At 43.3% G+C, this 17789-nt stretch overlaps 1 protein-coding gene across 4 annotated transcripts in view; it reads left to right on the top strand.

The window, feature by feature from the left end:
* Positions 1-17789, top strand: part of TGFBR2 (transforming growth factor beta receptor 2) — a 95992-nt gene that overhangs the window by 43075 nt on the left and 35128 nt on the right. For all 4 annotated transcript variants that reach the window (XM_037890380.2, XM_037890382.2, XM_037890381.2 and 1 more), the window contains 2 exons: positions 4335-4506; positions 6449-6639. In XM_037890380.2, coding sequence (XP_037746308.1) covers positions 4335-4506; positions 6449-6639 — 363 coding nt within the window. The remainder of the gene's footprint in view (positions 1-4334; positions 4507-6448; positions 6640-17789) is intronic.

Genomic DNA, 17789 nt, shown 5'->3' with positions numbered 1-17789 from the left:
AATGTAGATATTCCACAAAAAAAAGCATGTTAGTTTTAGTTTTGTTTACATTTTGTGGGCTTTTCACAGTCCTACTATTAGCTCACAATACTCAACAAATAAAAGGAACATGGACTATAGCTTGAGGTCTCAGTGAAAGTTAGACGCTCAGACATGAGAGACACAATGCAAACAATGTGAAAACAGTCAATAGACTTTGGGTGAGGTGTATTGCATATGTGTACCTGGAAAGCCGCAGCTGGGAAGTGAGCCAAGGTGGAGAGGATCGTTGTTCCACGATTCTTGCTCCCCAAAACACACAGCACTGATATTTCTAAGGCCTTTCATGTCTTGAGCTGTGAAGGGATTGTCCCAGGTTAGATCTAGGGATCGATAGGTATGGTCCATATATTTTAATCTGAATTTCCGTCTCTACCTATAGCCATGTGCTTATTTCATGAGTGATCGGTGCTGTATTGGGTCTGTTGGAAGAACCAGTGACAACTAGAATACAGGAGGCCAAGTAAACGCTGCCCCTTGTTTTGGACCTATTTGGAGGGCAAAAATACAAGGGAGAGACAAAATCTGGTCCTATAAATCTGTGAGTCTAAATAAGAGAAACATTACAGGATCATATGAGATTATACTTGCCTTGAAAACAACTTTTAGAATGGCTTCAGCATAGTCTCTAATTTTGTGTGCGCAAATACTAGTTTACATGTGTGCAAATACTAGTTACATGGGCAGTTTCATTCATGCAAAATTAGAGGCCGTTTCTGCTTTAAAAAGGCCAAATGGCTGTGTTTGCTCAACTGAATACAAGAAACCCTTAGGATGTTGACTGTAACAGCATGAACCTGGGAATGGTGCAGTCAAGTAAGTCGAGTGATGTACAGCATGGAGAGAGTGACAATGCATTCCCATCGAGGAGATCCCTACCAATGCTTCATCCTACAACCAGTGTGCAAACTTGTTGGAGACAGCCCTGAGCTACATAGCTTGGAAGCAGATCTGAACTTTTCTGGAGTTTTGGGTGTGTTCACATCCAGGGGTTTGGTATGGCCGGTTAACAGGAGAGAGGGAGGCATGCTAGAGGCCAAGTTTGCATCTGGATGCAGATTTTGGTTCATGTCCGTTTTGCACAGTTTAAAAGTCACCAATTTGATTTCAACATATCAATAAATGCTCGATTGGGGAAAGTCAAACTTCAGTCTGAGCCTTCAGGGTAGCCAAAGCAGAACTAAAGCAATGAATGGCACGTAGACACCTGCTAGAGCTGCATAACAATATCAAGAAAAACATAGTCCGTCTTTAAGGGCCAACACTTCAAACCAGCCTCTACTTGAATAGGAATATGTCTGCCCCTTGCCCCATCTGTTCCCATTGCATCTGTCTGGGTGGAATGGTATGGGGAATAGTGACTGAGGTACTGAACTCCTAGATTCTATCACCATCCTTTTCAAGGAAAATTCAAAGTGAAGTCAGACTGGATGTCCTAACTCCCCCCCCCCCTTTTTTTTTTTGGCTCCTGAATTGAGCTAATATTGACTATCCAGAATTCTTCCTTTGATTTCTCGCTAACAACTGAATCATAGCCTAGGACTCTCTCTTGTTTTAGATTTGTGCCCTTGCTATGTACTGTACTTTAAAATGGGCTGCTTCCCCCAAACTGATTGTTTTAAATCAAGTGGGCTTGGAATGGAGATTCCCTTCTTGGGGTGAATCCAGAGACATTGTCATTGGTTTGTTACAGGGGGTGAATCTTAGCAGAAGCTTGGCTGAATCTGGCCCTGTCTGTCATCAAACACTGTGTATTTGAAACAGCTTATCTAAAGGCTTGTCTTCACTGCAGTGTTAGCTCTATCTACAATCCAAATTAGCCTAGCTAAAGTGAGAGAACAACACTCATGAAGCACTGAGTGTGTGTAATAGGAGCACAGGGTAGCTGCGTCAGCACTGCATTCCTAGCTCCAGCATCAGAAACACTCAAGATTTTAACCCACGCTCCCTGATGGGCCAGCTGGCTCAAGTTTAATGCACCACTTAACTCAAGCTAGAGCTTTTGTATGTGAACAGAAGTCAGGTTAGAGGCAATGCTGAAGTTATATCTTAAAAAAAAACAGTACAATGAGACATGCCCTAAAATGTGAGCTCTGAAGTTGGAGCATTTTTGTATCGTGTGTGAGGAAGGATGGCCTTGCAGTGAAGGCTTGGACTTGACAGAGAGTCCAGTTCTTGTTTCTGCCACAGTCTTCCTGTAAGACTTCAGGCAAGTCATCTTAGGGCCAGATTTTTAAAGGTATTTAGGCACCTAACTCCCATTGAAATACTTTTAAAAATCTGAGCCTAAGCTCTCTGTGCTTGAGTTCCTCATCTGTAAAATGGAGATAGTAATACCTCCTTTCTCCCTCCTTTTTGGTCTTGCCTATTTCCTATTTAAATCATAGGCTTTTAGAGTCATTGAGTAACTTTTAGTGTGTGTATGTACAGCCCCAAGTAGAAGGGAGCTCTAATCTTAGTTGGGACATCTAGGAGCTACTCTATATCCAGCTAATAAATAGTGCCAATAAGGTACCGTGCATGTTTAAGTGAGATGCATTGTCACACACAGAGATGAGCAAAAAATTTGTAATGACTAATTTCAATAGATTTGATGTATTATACTAGATTAGATTGTGAGCTGCTGAAGACTGTTCCTTTGTGTTTGTATAGCACTCAATGGGGCTTTGATCCTAATTGCAAGCTTTAGGAGTTATTGCAATAGAAGTAATTAATAAGATGAATGTTTATCTAAGGCCTAAATTCTAGCTAGTTTGTAACATATTGCCAGCATGCTCTTCCCTAATGAAAACTCCCAGTCAGCTTATGCCATTCTTTCCCCTGCACACAGGGCTTTCTCCTGCACTATTAAAAATCAGTGGGAGTTTTGCCATTGATCTTAATGGCAGTAGGACCAGACCCATAGGGTCAAATCCACAACGTGTTTAGAAAGGAGGCATTGCTTGGCTGAGGGAAGGAAGAGTGTGGGACCCCTTTCTTTGACCCCCTTACAGTGGTGCAAAGATCTGCTGAAAATTTTAGCATCGGTGCTTTTTTATTCTGGCATCCGGCCACGTATATTTAATTCTTATTGAAAAGTGTTTCTAAACGTGGTAAATATTTTCAAATTCTAGGGGGCAATATTGATTGTAGTGCTTGTGGAGGAGTGGGAATTTTATGAATCTCCAATCTCCTATTGTATGTTGACTAACACCATTTGGACATATAGCATCAAATTAATATATTTTTCATCTACAGGTGGCTACAATGAAAGTATTGTAATCAGTAAAACCTGATATCTGTTTAAATTGGCTCTACATACTTTTATGGGTGAATTGTATTGAAACTATTATAGTCAGTCTTCTCCATCTCAGATAGTTGCGTATTATTTTAAGTAAATATGTCTCTACCTAGGCATTTTCTGTTCCTTGCAGTCATGTTGGGATCTCAAAATAGTATTTGAACTAAAAATATGCTTCCTGAAAATCATACTTGGGGCCTCAATGGGATGAATTGTCTCCTCTTCCTTTACTGCTACCCATCCCAACAGTGACTGTGTAAAGGAGCAGTAGCCAAAAATTCAGCCCATGCGTCAATTGGAATTTAGAGTTTTACAGAGTGTTTTCACTGCAGAGTTCGCTCAAGATGATTGGATTAGCAGCACAAAGTAGATGAGTCCTCCCTGCATTACTAGCACAAGTATCATCCGTACTCATGCTTCAACCTATGCCCCCAAAGGGCCAGCTGGCTCAAGTTGAACGCACCACTTAACTCGAGCTAGGGATTTTTGTGTGTGGACAGGAATCAGAGCAGGGACAACACTCAAGTTATACCTCAAGGTAACAGTGCAATGAAGACAAGCCCACAGTGTCCACCCTGGGTTAGAGTTATGATGGTGTCTCCCAAGTACACTCCTTTCCCAGTATGCCGTGCTTATGTCATCCTCCGTTGCCAAGCTGCTCAGAACAAAGTTGCAACATATTGCATGTTGGCTCACCCCTGTATTAAAAATAAGGGTAGATGCAACTTTCTTCTTTTATGCAAATGAAACTCAAACTGGGCTCAATCCTTCCTAGCACAGAGCACCTTCACTTCCATTGAAGTCAACAGGAGTTGAGGGAAACCAGGGCTGGAGAGAACACCAATGGCCCCTGGCATGTTGCTGGAGTGATCTTCCAGTTGGGCAAATTTGAGATATCCCTGACTTACTGAGGGGGTTGTTTGTGACTGATAGTAAAACTGTCCATTGTGATGAACTCTAATGCAGTCTGATATGCTGATGTTACGACGGTGTTTTATTTCTCTGTCTCCTCCAGCTGATGGTATCTTGCCTGTGGAACAAATGAAGGAAAATAGATACAAAATGCATGCTCTGTGTAAATTCTGTGATGTGGAGGTGACAACCTGCACACAGCAAGGTCACTGCAATAGCAACTGCAACCGCACTTCCATCTGTGAGAAGGAGAATGAAGTCTGTGTAGCAGTATGGTAAGTTCATTCTTTTTTATGGGTTAGGAGAAGGTGGTCTACTTCTGTCATTTAGAAGTTGCTCTTACTGTCAAGACATTCAAAACGTTCTTCTGGAACATTCAGTCTAAGTGCAGCCACCATGACAGACTGTATTCTCTTGCCTCTGACTCTTCTCTGTGCTAGAATTGCTTGAGGTTAACAAAAATTCGGATATGAAATGTGTAAGGTTGGTTTTTGTTTTGTTTTTGTTTTTTAGACCAGTTCTGTTCCAACTTATGCTGCTGTTGAAAAAGAGTCATGTTTTTCCTCAGCCCATTAAACTGCATCCACCCACAGCACACAGAAAGTAGAAACAGATTTGAGACTCTTAAGAGTAGATCATGATTGTGTTATCTGTTGTGAATGGAGGAAAGCAACGTTTCAAGTTAAACCATTAAACAACAAACTGATGCTATCGTTTAGATTATATGTGCCTATCACAGGAGCTTTATGTACAGTGTGTGGGCGGAAGTGCTTTATGTGTATAATAGTGTATACATAAAGGAATCCTTTTTTCTATCTCATGTTTAAATATAGTGACTCTTGGAGATTATTTAACTATACCTGAGACAAAAGAAACCATGGGCATGTAAAATTCAATGACGTGTGATGCTTTCCTGAAGTGTTTGATGAATCTAAGCTTTCTGTTCATATTTAGAATTAAATGGTTCTTGCCCTTCTAGTCATGAAGCCAGTGTTGACAATGAAAACCAAAACATTCTTGTCTTTTTTTTCAGTTCACAACCAGGCAGAAGCAACAGCATAGAAAACTTGCAAACCTTCCGTATATGTCACTGAATGTTAATGCTGAAGCCTAATTAGGAACATATAGGTGAAAAAATGATCAATCATTAGAAATATCCTGTGAGGCCCATGGCTTTGTTACATGCGTTCACTTGAAAAGGTGTCCAGCATGAATGAACATGGACACATCAAATGTAGAAATAGTGCAATGTTCTATTAAATATTTTTTCTGTGTCTGACGAGTAAAATAAATGTTCTGTGTACTACAAAGTGGCTGCAGTGCAGTTTGAGATTCTCTGGATTGTTAATGCAACTGTATTTAGAAACAGCAAAGGCAAGCCAGTTTAATGAGTCAATAAATACATTTGAGTTGTCCTTCTAGTCCCATCTCTTATGTTGCATAATGAAATGTTAGAGGTGGACCAAAAAAGCATCAAAAGTATGGGCCAGATTCTCAGCTGGTGTAAATTGGTGTCACTTCTGTTGAAGTCAGTGGAGCTAACTGGTTTGTAACAGCCCTATATTTTTAAAATACATACGCACTGCTGAAACTATCTTGGGGGAAAAAACACCCTGAAATTCCACAGATTTTGCAGAGATCATTAATTTTTTTTTAATTAAAATTTTCCAAAGGTTTTTGGCATCTTTGCTGATAACCACAGAAACAATGTTGTGGGGGGGTGGATTTTTTTAAAGGGATCTCTTCACCACGAGACTGCAATGAGGATCCAGTGCTTACCACATTTTCTTGGTAACCATGGAAGTTCAAGAAACAGGAACTAGACAAAAACAAGACACAGCACTGAACCAGTTCAGATGAAAGGATGATTTACCTTTGCCTCAAATTTGAACCAAGTCTGTTTTGGGTTTCCAAGCAGTTCAGTTTAACTTTAGTTTGAATTGTTAGGGTGTTGTTTTTTCAAAAGCATTCAGCCTAACTCTGCTCCAATTGAAGTCCACTGGTTATATACCGAGAGAGCTGCTGCAGTGCACAAATCCCCAGTGTAGACAAGCCCACAGAAGGTAAAATTCATCCATGTGCAATGAGGCTACAGTAAGACTATATAAGCTTAACTTTCACAACAGGGTGAATTTTACCCAGAAAGAGTCCTAACTATTCTCTTGATAGGATTGTCTCCTTTTGATTTTGGTTTTTAACTCTCCTTTTCATTTTTAGGAGACAGAATGATGCAAACACAACTTTAGAAACAATATGTCATGATCCTGCTCTGCCAGTCTCTGAACATAAATTGGAGGACCCTGGCTCAAAAACCTGTGTTATGAAAGAGAAGAAGGCAGCTGGTGGACTGCTGTTCATGTGCTCCTGTAAAGAGGAAGAATGCAATGATGAGATCATCTTTTCAGAAGGTCAGTTTAATTTCTCTTCTCCCATCCCTCCTGCTGCCAGGCAACATGGGTTGTTTTCTAGGACTTTACTGTGGTCTAGAACCTCCTGTTGGGGCAAATCCTGCCTCCTCAGCCACTGAGGAGAATCCAAAGAAGCAATGCAGTTCCATAAATTTCATTAAATTGAATTTGTGGCTCCCCAATGGTTGCACCCAATGCCTGAGCCAGAGTGCTTTCAGGTTCAACCCTACCGCATCCAGTGGGAAATCTTACATTGTGGAGTACCCATAACTTCATTCCTTAATTATATGGTTGGTTTTCTACTAAAAGTCACTCTCTGTTAAGTTTGCATTCCATTTCATGCATGGAGATAATCAAATAATCCATAACCAATAATATTTGCAGCTAATTTTACCTTTTTGTCTATTTGTGCAATGTCTGAAGAGCTTGTAATTTTCCTCTCATTTATTTGCTATTCAGAGTTGTTCCAAAATTTTTTTTTGGGGGGGGGGGGGACACTGGGGACAGACAGAATTTTGCATACTTGGTATTTAAAATCCCAAATTTCAGTTATATGCCATATAGTGAGAAATCTGGAGCCAGATCCCTGGGTCTGGATAAGTTCTGCTTTTGTTTTGCAGGCAGAGGCAGAGTTGGAGATGGACAAAGTTGGCTGTATGCCACCTAGTTCTTAGGCAGGGTCTGAGGGGAGAGCTCACAAGGAGTCACTCTTGCATGCCTGCCCCATCCTAGGGACAACTTCTATAACCACGAGCAATTAAAGCTCCTGCATTCTGGGAGCACAAGGGTTTCTCCCTATGTACACCCCCAAGGGGGGATATTTCCAAAGGAGGAAGGGGGCCATGGCTCCATTGCATCAAGCCCCTTGCAGTGTGGACTAGCCACACCACAGGGTCCAGGGTACACCATCTGAAAGGCACTATCCCTCCCCAAGTTCCCCAGGGTACTGCAGCTCTCCTAGTGTAGACACAGTTCTTCTTCGAGTGCTTACTCATGTCAATTCCATTCTAGGTGTGTGTGCCCACGTGTACATTTGTCAGAGATTTTTGCCTTAGAGGTCTCTGTTGGACCGGCTGTGGCACCATCTGGAGTGCCATGCTCATGTGGCAGTGTATCAGGCGCCTCCAGCCCTATGCCCTCTTAGTTCCTTCTTACCGACCGTGAAGGTTGGTTGGAGCGTCTGGTCTTGCTTAGCAAGAGCATTAGTGGTGTTTAGATTGTTCTTCTTTATGGTTTAGTACAGTGATTAGTTAGGACTTGACTACACTTGTGAGTTAGAATGTATTAAAGCAGCCCCGGGCACGCTAACTCAGGACGCGTCCACACTGACAAGGCATGTAGAGCGCTTGGGCTCCGCAGCTGGAGCGCTCCTGGTAATTCACCTCCACGAGAAGTGTAACGCTTCCTGCACCCCGGCTGGAGCACCGCGGCGCCAGTGTGGATGCCCTGGACTACTAATGCGCTCTGATTGGCCTTCAGAAGTGTCCCACAATGTCTGTTCTAGCCACTCTGGTTGTCACTTTGAACTCTACTGCCCTGCCCTCAGGTGACCAACCGTCAGACCCGCCCTTTAAATTCTCTGGGAATTTTGAAAATCCCCTTCCTGTTTGCTCAGCCAGGCGTGGAGTGCTCTCAGCGAATCTTTCCGGATGACCATGGCTCCACGCGCCAGGCAATCCCCAGTATGGAGTAGTGGCGAGGTGCTGGACCTCATCAGTGTTTGCGGGGAGGACGCTGTCCAGTCCCAGCTGCGCTCCAGCCGTAGGAATTACGATCCCTTCGGGCAGATATCAAGGGACATGATAGAAAGGGGCCATGACCGGGATGCACTGCAGTGCAGGGTTAAAGTGGAGGAGCTGCGGAATGAGTACCGCAAAGCGTGCCAGGCAAACCGCTGCTCCGGTGCTGCCCCTGCAACCTGCCATTTCTACAAAGAGCTGGACGCAATACTTGGGGGCGACCCCACCTCCACTCCAAAGACCAGCATAGACACTTCAGAGCCCAGTTCAACAAGGCAAGAGGAGGAGGAAGGCGGGAGCGAGGGTGCTGAGGAGGAGTGGGACAGCTCGGCATCGCTAGATGCATGCAGCCAGGAGCTGTTTTCAAGCCAGGAGGAAGGTAGTCAGTTGCAGCGGACGGTGCTTGCAGAAGAACAAACAGCAGAGGAGGTGCTCAGTAAGTGACTTTTATTCAGGGAAGGAAGTTGTTCCGTGCGGACTCTTGGGGCAAGGGGGGTTAGGGTTGCATGCATGCCTAGATGCGAAATAGGGCGTTGATGTGCTCTCACATCACGGTAATCAGCCTCAGTGATCTCTTCAAAGGTCTCATGCAGAAGCTGGGCAATCTGCTTGCACAGGTTCCTTGGCAGAGCTACTGTGCTCCTTGTCCCAGTAAGGCTAACATGTCCGTGACACTGTGTCATGACGGGCTGGGGGCCCATTGCTGCACATGGGAAAGCTGCATATGGGCCAGGGCAGAAGCCGCATTGTAGTAGAAGACCCTCCCTTGCTTCCCAGGTAACCCTCAGCAGCGAGATATCTTCCAGGATGAACTCATCCTGTGGAAAATATGGGGACAGTGTTCAGTATAGGGGCCCCCTGCAGCTGTTGGCTGTCCCCAGGGTAGAGAACCCCAGAGGACAGTACGGGCGTGAAACAATCAGTCCCCCTTGCCCGTGTGCTTACTCACCATTTTGGGGCTCCTGTGGGTTATGTGCGCTCGCTTTGGGACGGGCAATTTCTGCTATTGTATACACTGTGCTTGACTTTAAGTACAGGGGAATCATTGCTCTGTCTGGTGTGAACAATGCTGCCTCTGTTAAGTGTTGCATTTTGGCTTTACAGCTGCAACCTTGAGATCCCAGCCGTCTTTGTTATCACCGGCCGAAAGACTCCAAAGAATCAGGAAGCGGCCGCGTTGAAGCAAAGAAGACATGCTGCATGAAGTAATGCAGCAGTCCCTTAATGAAAATCAAAAAGTGCAGGAGTGGCGGGAGAGTGAAAGGAGGGTCTGCCAGCAGAATGCGGATTGCTGGCACTAAAGCATGGGGCGGCTGCTAAGCATCATGGAGCGCCAAGCGGACTCGATACGTTGCTCGTAGCAATGCAGGCGGAGCACTTCCATGCCCACCACCTGCAGCCTGCAGCCCTTGTCCCAAAACTCTTTCCCTGTGCCCCCATGTCACTGCCAACCCGCTTTCCACAACATCCAGCTGCTTCCAACACCTGTAGCTTCACCACCCAGCCCTGCGAACTACAACCCTTACCCACGGCACTCAACCCACATCACCATGCATTTTAGCCAGCCAGAGGTGCAGCACTCATTGCACAGCACTCCGGACAGGAAGTCTGAGTATGATAACAGGACATACACAAATCTGTGATTGGCCCGTTCCCATCCCACCCCCTTTCCTCATCCCAAACAGCACAGATGTGTCATGCCCTTTCTGTTTCCAAAGCAGTTGTGTTTCTTTTCAATAAATGAATTTTTTGGCTTTGAAAACATTCTTTAATATTGCATTAAGTAAAAGATACCGTAGCCCATGAAAGCAACAGGCACTGCAAGTCAGTGTATCATACGTAGCAAACACAGATTCCTACTGACATTGGAACCACTGCACTTCACTCCCGTGCGGGGCACCAAACATTACTGGTGGCTTTCAGCCTCAGATTGCTCCCTCAAGGCATCCCTAATCCTTGCAGCCCTGCGCTGGGCCCCTCTAATAGCCCTGGTCTCTGGCTGTTCAAATTCAGCCTCCCGGTGTTGAACCTCCGAGTTCCATGCCTGAGTGAATCTTTCACCCTTCCCTTCACAAATGTTATGGAGGGTACAGCACGTGGATATAATCGCGGGGATGCTGTCATCAGCCAGGTCCAGCTTCCCATACAGAGCGCGCCAGCGGCTCTTTAAACGGCCAAAAGCACACTCCACAGTCATTCTGCACTGACTCAACCTGATGTTGAACCGCTCCTTGCTGCTGTCAAGGCTCCCTGTGTAGGGTTTCATGAGCCACGGCATTAAAGGGTAAGCGGGGTCTCCAAGGATCACAGGGGGCATTTCGACTTCCCCTACGGTGATCTTCTGGTCTGGGAAGAAAGTCTCGGCTTTCAGCTTCCTGAACAGGTCAGTGTTCCAAAAGATGTGTGCGTTATGCACCTTTCCAGACCAGCTTGTGTTAATGTCAATGAAATGCCCATGGTGATCCACAGGCACCTGGAGAACCATAGAAAAGTACCTCTTCCGATTTATGTGCTCGGAGGCTAGGTGGGCTGGTGCCAAAATTGGAATATGCGTGCCATCTGTCGCCCCTCCGCAGTTAGGGAAACCCATTTCTGCAAAGCCAGCCACAATGTCATGCATGTTACACAAAGTCACAGTTCTTCTGAGCAGGATGCAGTTAATGGCCCTGCAAACCTGCATCAACACGATTCCAACAGTCGACTTTCCCACTCCAAACCGGTTAGCGACTGATCGGTAGCTGTCTGGAGTTGCCAGCTTCCAGATTGCAATAGCCACCCGCTTCTCCACCGGCAGGGCAGCTCTCAATCTCGTGTCCTTGCGCCGCAGTGTGGGGCGAGCTCAGCACACAGTCCCATGAAAGTGGCTTTTCTCATCCAAAAGTTCTGCAGCCACATCCCAGACTTGCCTGACTGTGATCCCACCACTCAGTGCTTGTTTCCCGAGCCCAAAAGCGGTGTTCCACGGTGGTGAGCATGTCCATGTATGCCACAAGCAATCTCGTGTCATATGTGTTATGTGAGTCGACATCATTGTCGGACTCCTCACTGTTAGTTTGTAGCTTAAGGAGTAACTCGACTGCAATTCGTGACATGCTGGTGAGACCCATCGGCATATTCCTCAGCAGTTCAGGATCCATTCCCGCAGACCGAAAGGGAAGACAGAGCGCCCAGTACAAAAAATGTTGAAAGATGGCACCAAATGTGGACAGACGCACAGGGACTGCTGTGATGCGAAGCGATACATCACAGGGTGTTGGGACAGGACCCAGAATGCCCCACACCCCCACCCCCACCCCCCAAGCCACAGCGCCAGAATAGGAAGACGTGCTCTGTGGGATAGCTGCCTATAATGCACCGCTCCCAATGCCACTGCAAATGTGGCCACGCCAGTGCGCTTGCAGCTGACAGTGTGAACGTGCTGCGGCGCTTTCCGTGCTGCGGCGCTTTCCCTGCTGCGGTCTCCGAAGGCTGGTTTAACTCACAGCGCTCTACATCTGTAAGTGTAGCCATGCCCTTAACTGTTAAGTGTAGACACAGTTATATTAGTGTATAGGTGCTTTATACCGGTATAGCTATTTGTGTACAGGAAAAGGAGTAACGGTACCAGTCTAAATTCCCTTTATAGTTGTATAACCGTGTCTGCACTAAGTGTTGTACTGGTTAAAAAAAAAACAAGTTGACACCCAGCTGACATAGTTATACCAGTACAAAATCTCTGTGTAGACCAGGCCCTTGTTAAACTGGTGCAAAGGGCTATTTAGATGCGCTTATTTTGTCTTAAACCGGGCATATTTTCATAGACTACGTCTACACTACAGAGTCTGTGCTGGCATAACCCCTGAGGGTAGACTCATCATATGCCAATAAAAGGTGTTTTAACACCACCTCCTTGAATGGTGTTAGCTACGTTGACAGAAACACTCCTATGTAGGTATACCTGCATCTATGTGAGGGTCGGGGGAAGGGGAGAGGGTTTTGGCATAGTGATGTCTCTAGGAAGTGTGGTTTTTTCCCACGCTCCTGACCGACGATACAAGTTTTAAGTGTAGACCAAGCCATAGATTCTATGGCCACTGTGAATATCTAGTCTGATTTCCTGTGTAACACAGGCCATAGAACCTTTCCAAAATAATTCCTATTTGAATTAGAGAGCATATCGTTTAGAAAAACATCCCATCTTGATTTTTAAATAGCCAATAGTGGAAAATGTGTGGTAAATTGTTTTAATGGTTAATTACCCTCCCTGTTAAAAATGTACATCATATTTCCAGTCTGAATTTGTCTAGGTACATACATAGACCCAGATTTTTAAAGCTATTTAGAAACCTTGAGGCATTTTCAAAAACAAATAGGCACCTTAAACTCATTGATTTCAGTTCGTGTTAGGCAACAGATGCATTTGAAAAGCCCACCAGGCACCTAAATACCTTTAAAAATCTGGCCCTTTATATACTGTGATCAAGTCACCCCCTTGAATTGTGGACACCTGAAGTGGACATAGTATTCAAGTAGTGGCTGCACCAGAGCTAAATACAGAGGTAATATAACCTTTCTACTCCTACTCATCGTTCCCTTGTTTATGCATATTTTGGTTCAGCTGAAGTCAAGTAGGAACAGATTTAAATTGAACCAAAAGCAAGCACTCTTAAACCAAAATAAGTGTGTCCACACAGGTTTTGTACCAGTTGAACTAAACCAGTTTAATTAAATTGGTACAAGTTTGTGAGTAGACAAGGCCTCAAACTGCATGGCAACAAAGTTTTCATCATGGATGGCAGCAGTTGATGCTACAGGTACCGTACCAGTTCCTGAAAACATACACACACACACACCCCTATTTAATTTCTCCCACAGCAAATGATCAGACCCCATGATTATTTCACTTACTGTCAAGCCTCAAACACAATTTGGAGTCTTACAGGTGCACATGAGGCTTGCTTTGTGCATCCATTTTCCATGTGAATACTGCATGCTGTGCACGTACACGTGTTGCTCAAATATATGCATTAAAGAAGGTCCTTGTATTTCTGAAATGTCTGCATGTACCCAATAAGGATCCACTCCTTCTGTGCTTTATTATGTGAGTAATCCTTACTCACACAATATAGTAATTGAAGTAAATGATACCACTCGTGTGAACAGAGAATGCAGAATCAGACCCCAATACTAATCGGTGTCTTGATTTTATTTAGATGAGAAGCGAATGTGTTCCTGGTGAAAAGGTAACAACCATCTTACCATCCATCAGTTGTCTAGGATTTCTATACACCCCTATGGCTTTTGGCTAACTTGTTATAAATTAGTCATGTTAGAACGGTTTCTCCTGGGGTTATATAATTAAATGCAATTTGGGTATCAAACATGTCTTCTCTTAATGATTATAACGATAACCGTTCCATAAATCCAGCGTTGAATGCCTTATTCTCATTTACACTACAGCCCCTTTACATTGCCAGAGTTGTGTAAAAGGGCCTTAGTGCAAATGAGGATCTGGACTTATTACTCTAATTCCTTTCATTCTTAGAAGTAGATTCAGCACTTTCCCTGTGGGTAGGGTCCTATTGTAAGTACATAACCGGGAAAGCTATATGCCGCAATTGCCTGTCGTCTGAGAGTAGTTCAGATGAAAAATAAAATAATACAAAACTTCAGTTTGTAACATTTCCAGTCCTTTCACAAACACAAACAACTCCAAGGGGAAAAAATTGAGGCTTTGTCATTCCTTTTTTATTCTTGTGGGTTAGTGTTTCTTTTAAATGAAAACAGCCCAGCTGGATTGATTGCCTGGTTAGCCATGGAAGGAAGACAAACGATTTTTACAGCATCAGACATGCGGTTTCCTGTCTGTGTTTAACTTTGAGTAGAACATCACAGCCAGCTAGTCCACTGCCCCTCCAGACAACTAGATAATAGCCTATAATAATTTTGCCTTTGGAATGACTGTCATCCAGCTCCATTCTGTACGTTGCTCTTGTCTTTTGAATACCACTTTTTCTTGTATAGTAGACTGTATTTTGCTATTCCTTTGCATATTTTTTTCTTTTTTGTGAGAGAATGAGGCAGGGTCTCCTTCTATGGCCTGATCTAAAGGCTGATTGAATTGACTTCAGTGAGCTTTGGCTCAGGCCTCCAGAGCACTCTCTTTATGTATTACCAGCAATAAAATTTAGATAATAAAAAAAATCATAATCTTACAGCTGATAATCAATGTCTGTGCTGTGTACCTACTGCTGTAAGAGATCAGCGCCGAATCTCTTCTTTCTGCTTGGTACACATGCAAGATTGAAAAGGCAAACCAGATTCAGTTCCTTGTCTACTAAAAATATGTGCATGAGGTAGGAGACAGAAAACTGTGGCTGTAGCAGCAGGCTCTAATTTCCATAAAGAGGTTAGTTACTAGGCTCCAACGAATCACAGCTAAGCAGCTCGATCTTGTAGCCAAGTCAGTTTATGGAATTGTTGTCCTTTATCAGTCTCTCGTGGTGAATGGCTAGCCTCCCAGCCCCAACCTCTGAATAATGCATCATATTAAGACATGAAAATCAAAAAAGTGGGGATAGTGGTAGGTATTGTGACTCACGCAGTCATGGCTTTGCAAATATTTGGAATGGGTAAAACCAAATCAAATGCCTGTTTCTTCTGTGGATTTTAATTTTAAATTGCCAAGTTGTAGAATAAACACACACACTGAAACCAGATATGCGTCTAACTACACAGATGTAATTTTACTGCTGTGTGGTGCTTTTTGCTATTACCATTTCAATTAATATTTGAGGAATCAGTCTGAAGAATAACATTTTTATGCACGCGATCATATAAAACAATATCCTATAGCTCGGTGGGGAAAAAAGATCAAAGGAACAAGTTAACCACTATGAAACTCTTCGGTTTATTCTGCTTGCATTCTTTTTTGCCAAACAAAATTGTGGCTGACTGGCAAACAATCCACACCAATTAGAATTTTGAACCAGAGGTCTGTGGTGGAAAATTGCTCCTGAAAACAAAACTCAATGCCAGGCTATTTTAATTATTATTTATTTAAATGTCTAATTTCAGTGTTACCAGAAGCAATCCCCAGGAGCAAAAACATTGGGAAAGACTTGCCCCAAAACAGTCGGCTCAGAAAAAGGTTTGCCAGATGTTCAGTGCTGTTGTCATGGAAGAGAATGGGCGTTTTACAGTTGAGTTCAGTGGGAGCAAGATTGGGGTGCTGGGGTTTTGCCCTGGTGAGATCTAGCTACGTAGCCCCACACATCACAATAGTTCATTCCAGAATTATTCATGAAAATGTCTGCACTTCCTCTCCCACAACTTAAATCATTCTGAAGAAATGAAACTACCCCTAAGAATTTGGACAAATACAGGTTTCTTTCATTATTTTGCCAATTTCTTTTCTACATTTTCCCTACTTCTCCCTTCACTATGCCACTTCCCAGTCTCCATAACCCTGTCAAGTAATTTACGAGTGGGAGCGTTCTACCTCGCTGAAGAAGATGTTATGCCAGAGCCCTAAGCTAGAGTGGCTGGCTGAAGTTCAATCTTAAAAGATCCTTGAACCTTACCTTTTGCACAGATTCCTCATTGGTTGCCCAGTGTGGGAGCATAATGTGCATTGTGCATTCCTCCCTCCAACCTCAGGCCTAACCTGTCCTCCCTGTGCAGGTGATGCAGAGGTGGCTGGTTTCTCTCACTTCTGCAAAGGAAGTGGGAGATCAGCATGCAGTCAACGAGGAGGACAATCTCCCCTTTCTTGACCTGCAGCCTCATTGGTGTGGATGCCTGTAATGGTACTCAGAATATTAGAGATTGCATCTGAAAAATTAGAGCCTTTAAGTGGCATCTTGTTGCATGTTACTATCTTAATAAATGCAGGTATAACCATGGGCCTCAAATTTGAACTGGAGTAAAAATGCAGAGGCTTCGTAACAGATCACTAATTTGTACCACATCACTAGCTCAGTTTCTTCTGTGTATTTAGTTTTGGTTTTATGTTTTGAACATTTCTCTTTCTTCACCATTCTGAAAACATCACCTACCCTATCTGAACATTTGTGAGGTTCACCATCTTACAGCATTCAGGCTTCAGTAGGAGTATTGGGTATTGTACCTTTACTGTGAACAACTGGAATTTTTTCCATGGTATGCTGCAAGATTAGATCATTGTTTTGGACATTCCATACATGTGTCTTCATAAGGTGGAAGAAAGCTTTAGTGCCAACCATAATTATATTTAGCTTTTTTACATTTTAGACTGACTCATCAGAACAGCTGCTTTGAAATGGAGTTCAAAACTTCAGTGTCAGAGCTGTGTGAACTATTTGTAAAGAACAATTTTTTAGATTAATGTAGCATTCTTTTTCTTTTGCCAACTATTACAAATTAATAATTTCCCCATATTTGTTCATTAATCATAGCTCTTTGTATCATTTGAGCAAATTACAACCTATGGATTATCTTGAGTATTAAGTGCTATGATTACTCATTGTGTACCATTGGTCACCTAGGTGACATGGTATTGTTTGTTTCCTGATTGGATGGCCTAAACTATATAAACAGAAGGCTGTTCTGTCTTTTGCAGAGAGCACAGGAAAAGACTGAAAATGTTCCAATGTTTTCTAAGCCTGGTATCTCTCTCTGATCTCTAAAGTGCTTCCCTCTTCCCTTCCCAATTCCCCCTCTCCTCTCCTCTCTTCAACACCCAAGTGATTATATCTGGCTTCATAGATGGACCCCAGATTGAGAATTAGTCACAACAACATATTTTTTGTGTACAAAGTGATCATGCAAGTATTCTTATGCAATACATGAAGAACACCTGCGTGCGAACAAATAGCAGCCACTCCACAAACGTTTATGTACAAAGAACAACAAAAAAAGACATCATTACAGTTGAATTGCATCCCTCCAGAGGAATTTAGCAAACATGAATCTATTTGCCCATTCAACTAACTCATTCAGAAAGTAATTGTGTTCAAGCTCTGCCATAAAAGAGGTCAGTTGCAGTGCATAACATTGCATAGAACCTCTCACCACTCATGTATTGGCATTGTTCTCCATGTTTTCTCTTCGGCATTTGCAGCAACAGTGACCTAAGCAGGGACTGCAGCTGTATGTAATCAAAGAAAAGTGTCTGAATCACTTAGAAGAATGGGAAGAAGAAACAGAAATAAAGAGGAGGTCTGTTTTATTAAAACCATTATCTGCTCATTAGAAAAATAACCTTGCTGAGCTCAGTTATTTATTTTTGTAAAGTCAGAATAGGCAGGTATGATGGTCCTGGTTGGCATATTTGTTATGATTTGTATCACGTAAAAGCTGAATAGTGTAGGAATGTGGCCCACCTTTTATCATGTTGTCATGGAAGAGATTTTAATAATTACAGACAGAAATACACTGTAACACTGGCAAGAC

Source organism: Chelonia mydas, chromosome 2 (assembly GCF_015237465.2).
Source record: "Chelonia mydas isolate rCheMyd1 chromosome 2, rCheMyd1.pri.v2, whole genome shotgun sequence".
Classification (NCBI taxonomy): domain Eukaryota; kingdom Metazoa; phylum Chordata; order Testudines; family Cheloniidae; genus Chelonia; species Chelonia mydas.
The sequence above is the reverse complement of the archived record's forward strand: the minus strand, read 5'-3'. Positions and strand labels throughout refer to the sequence as shown.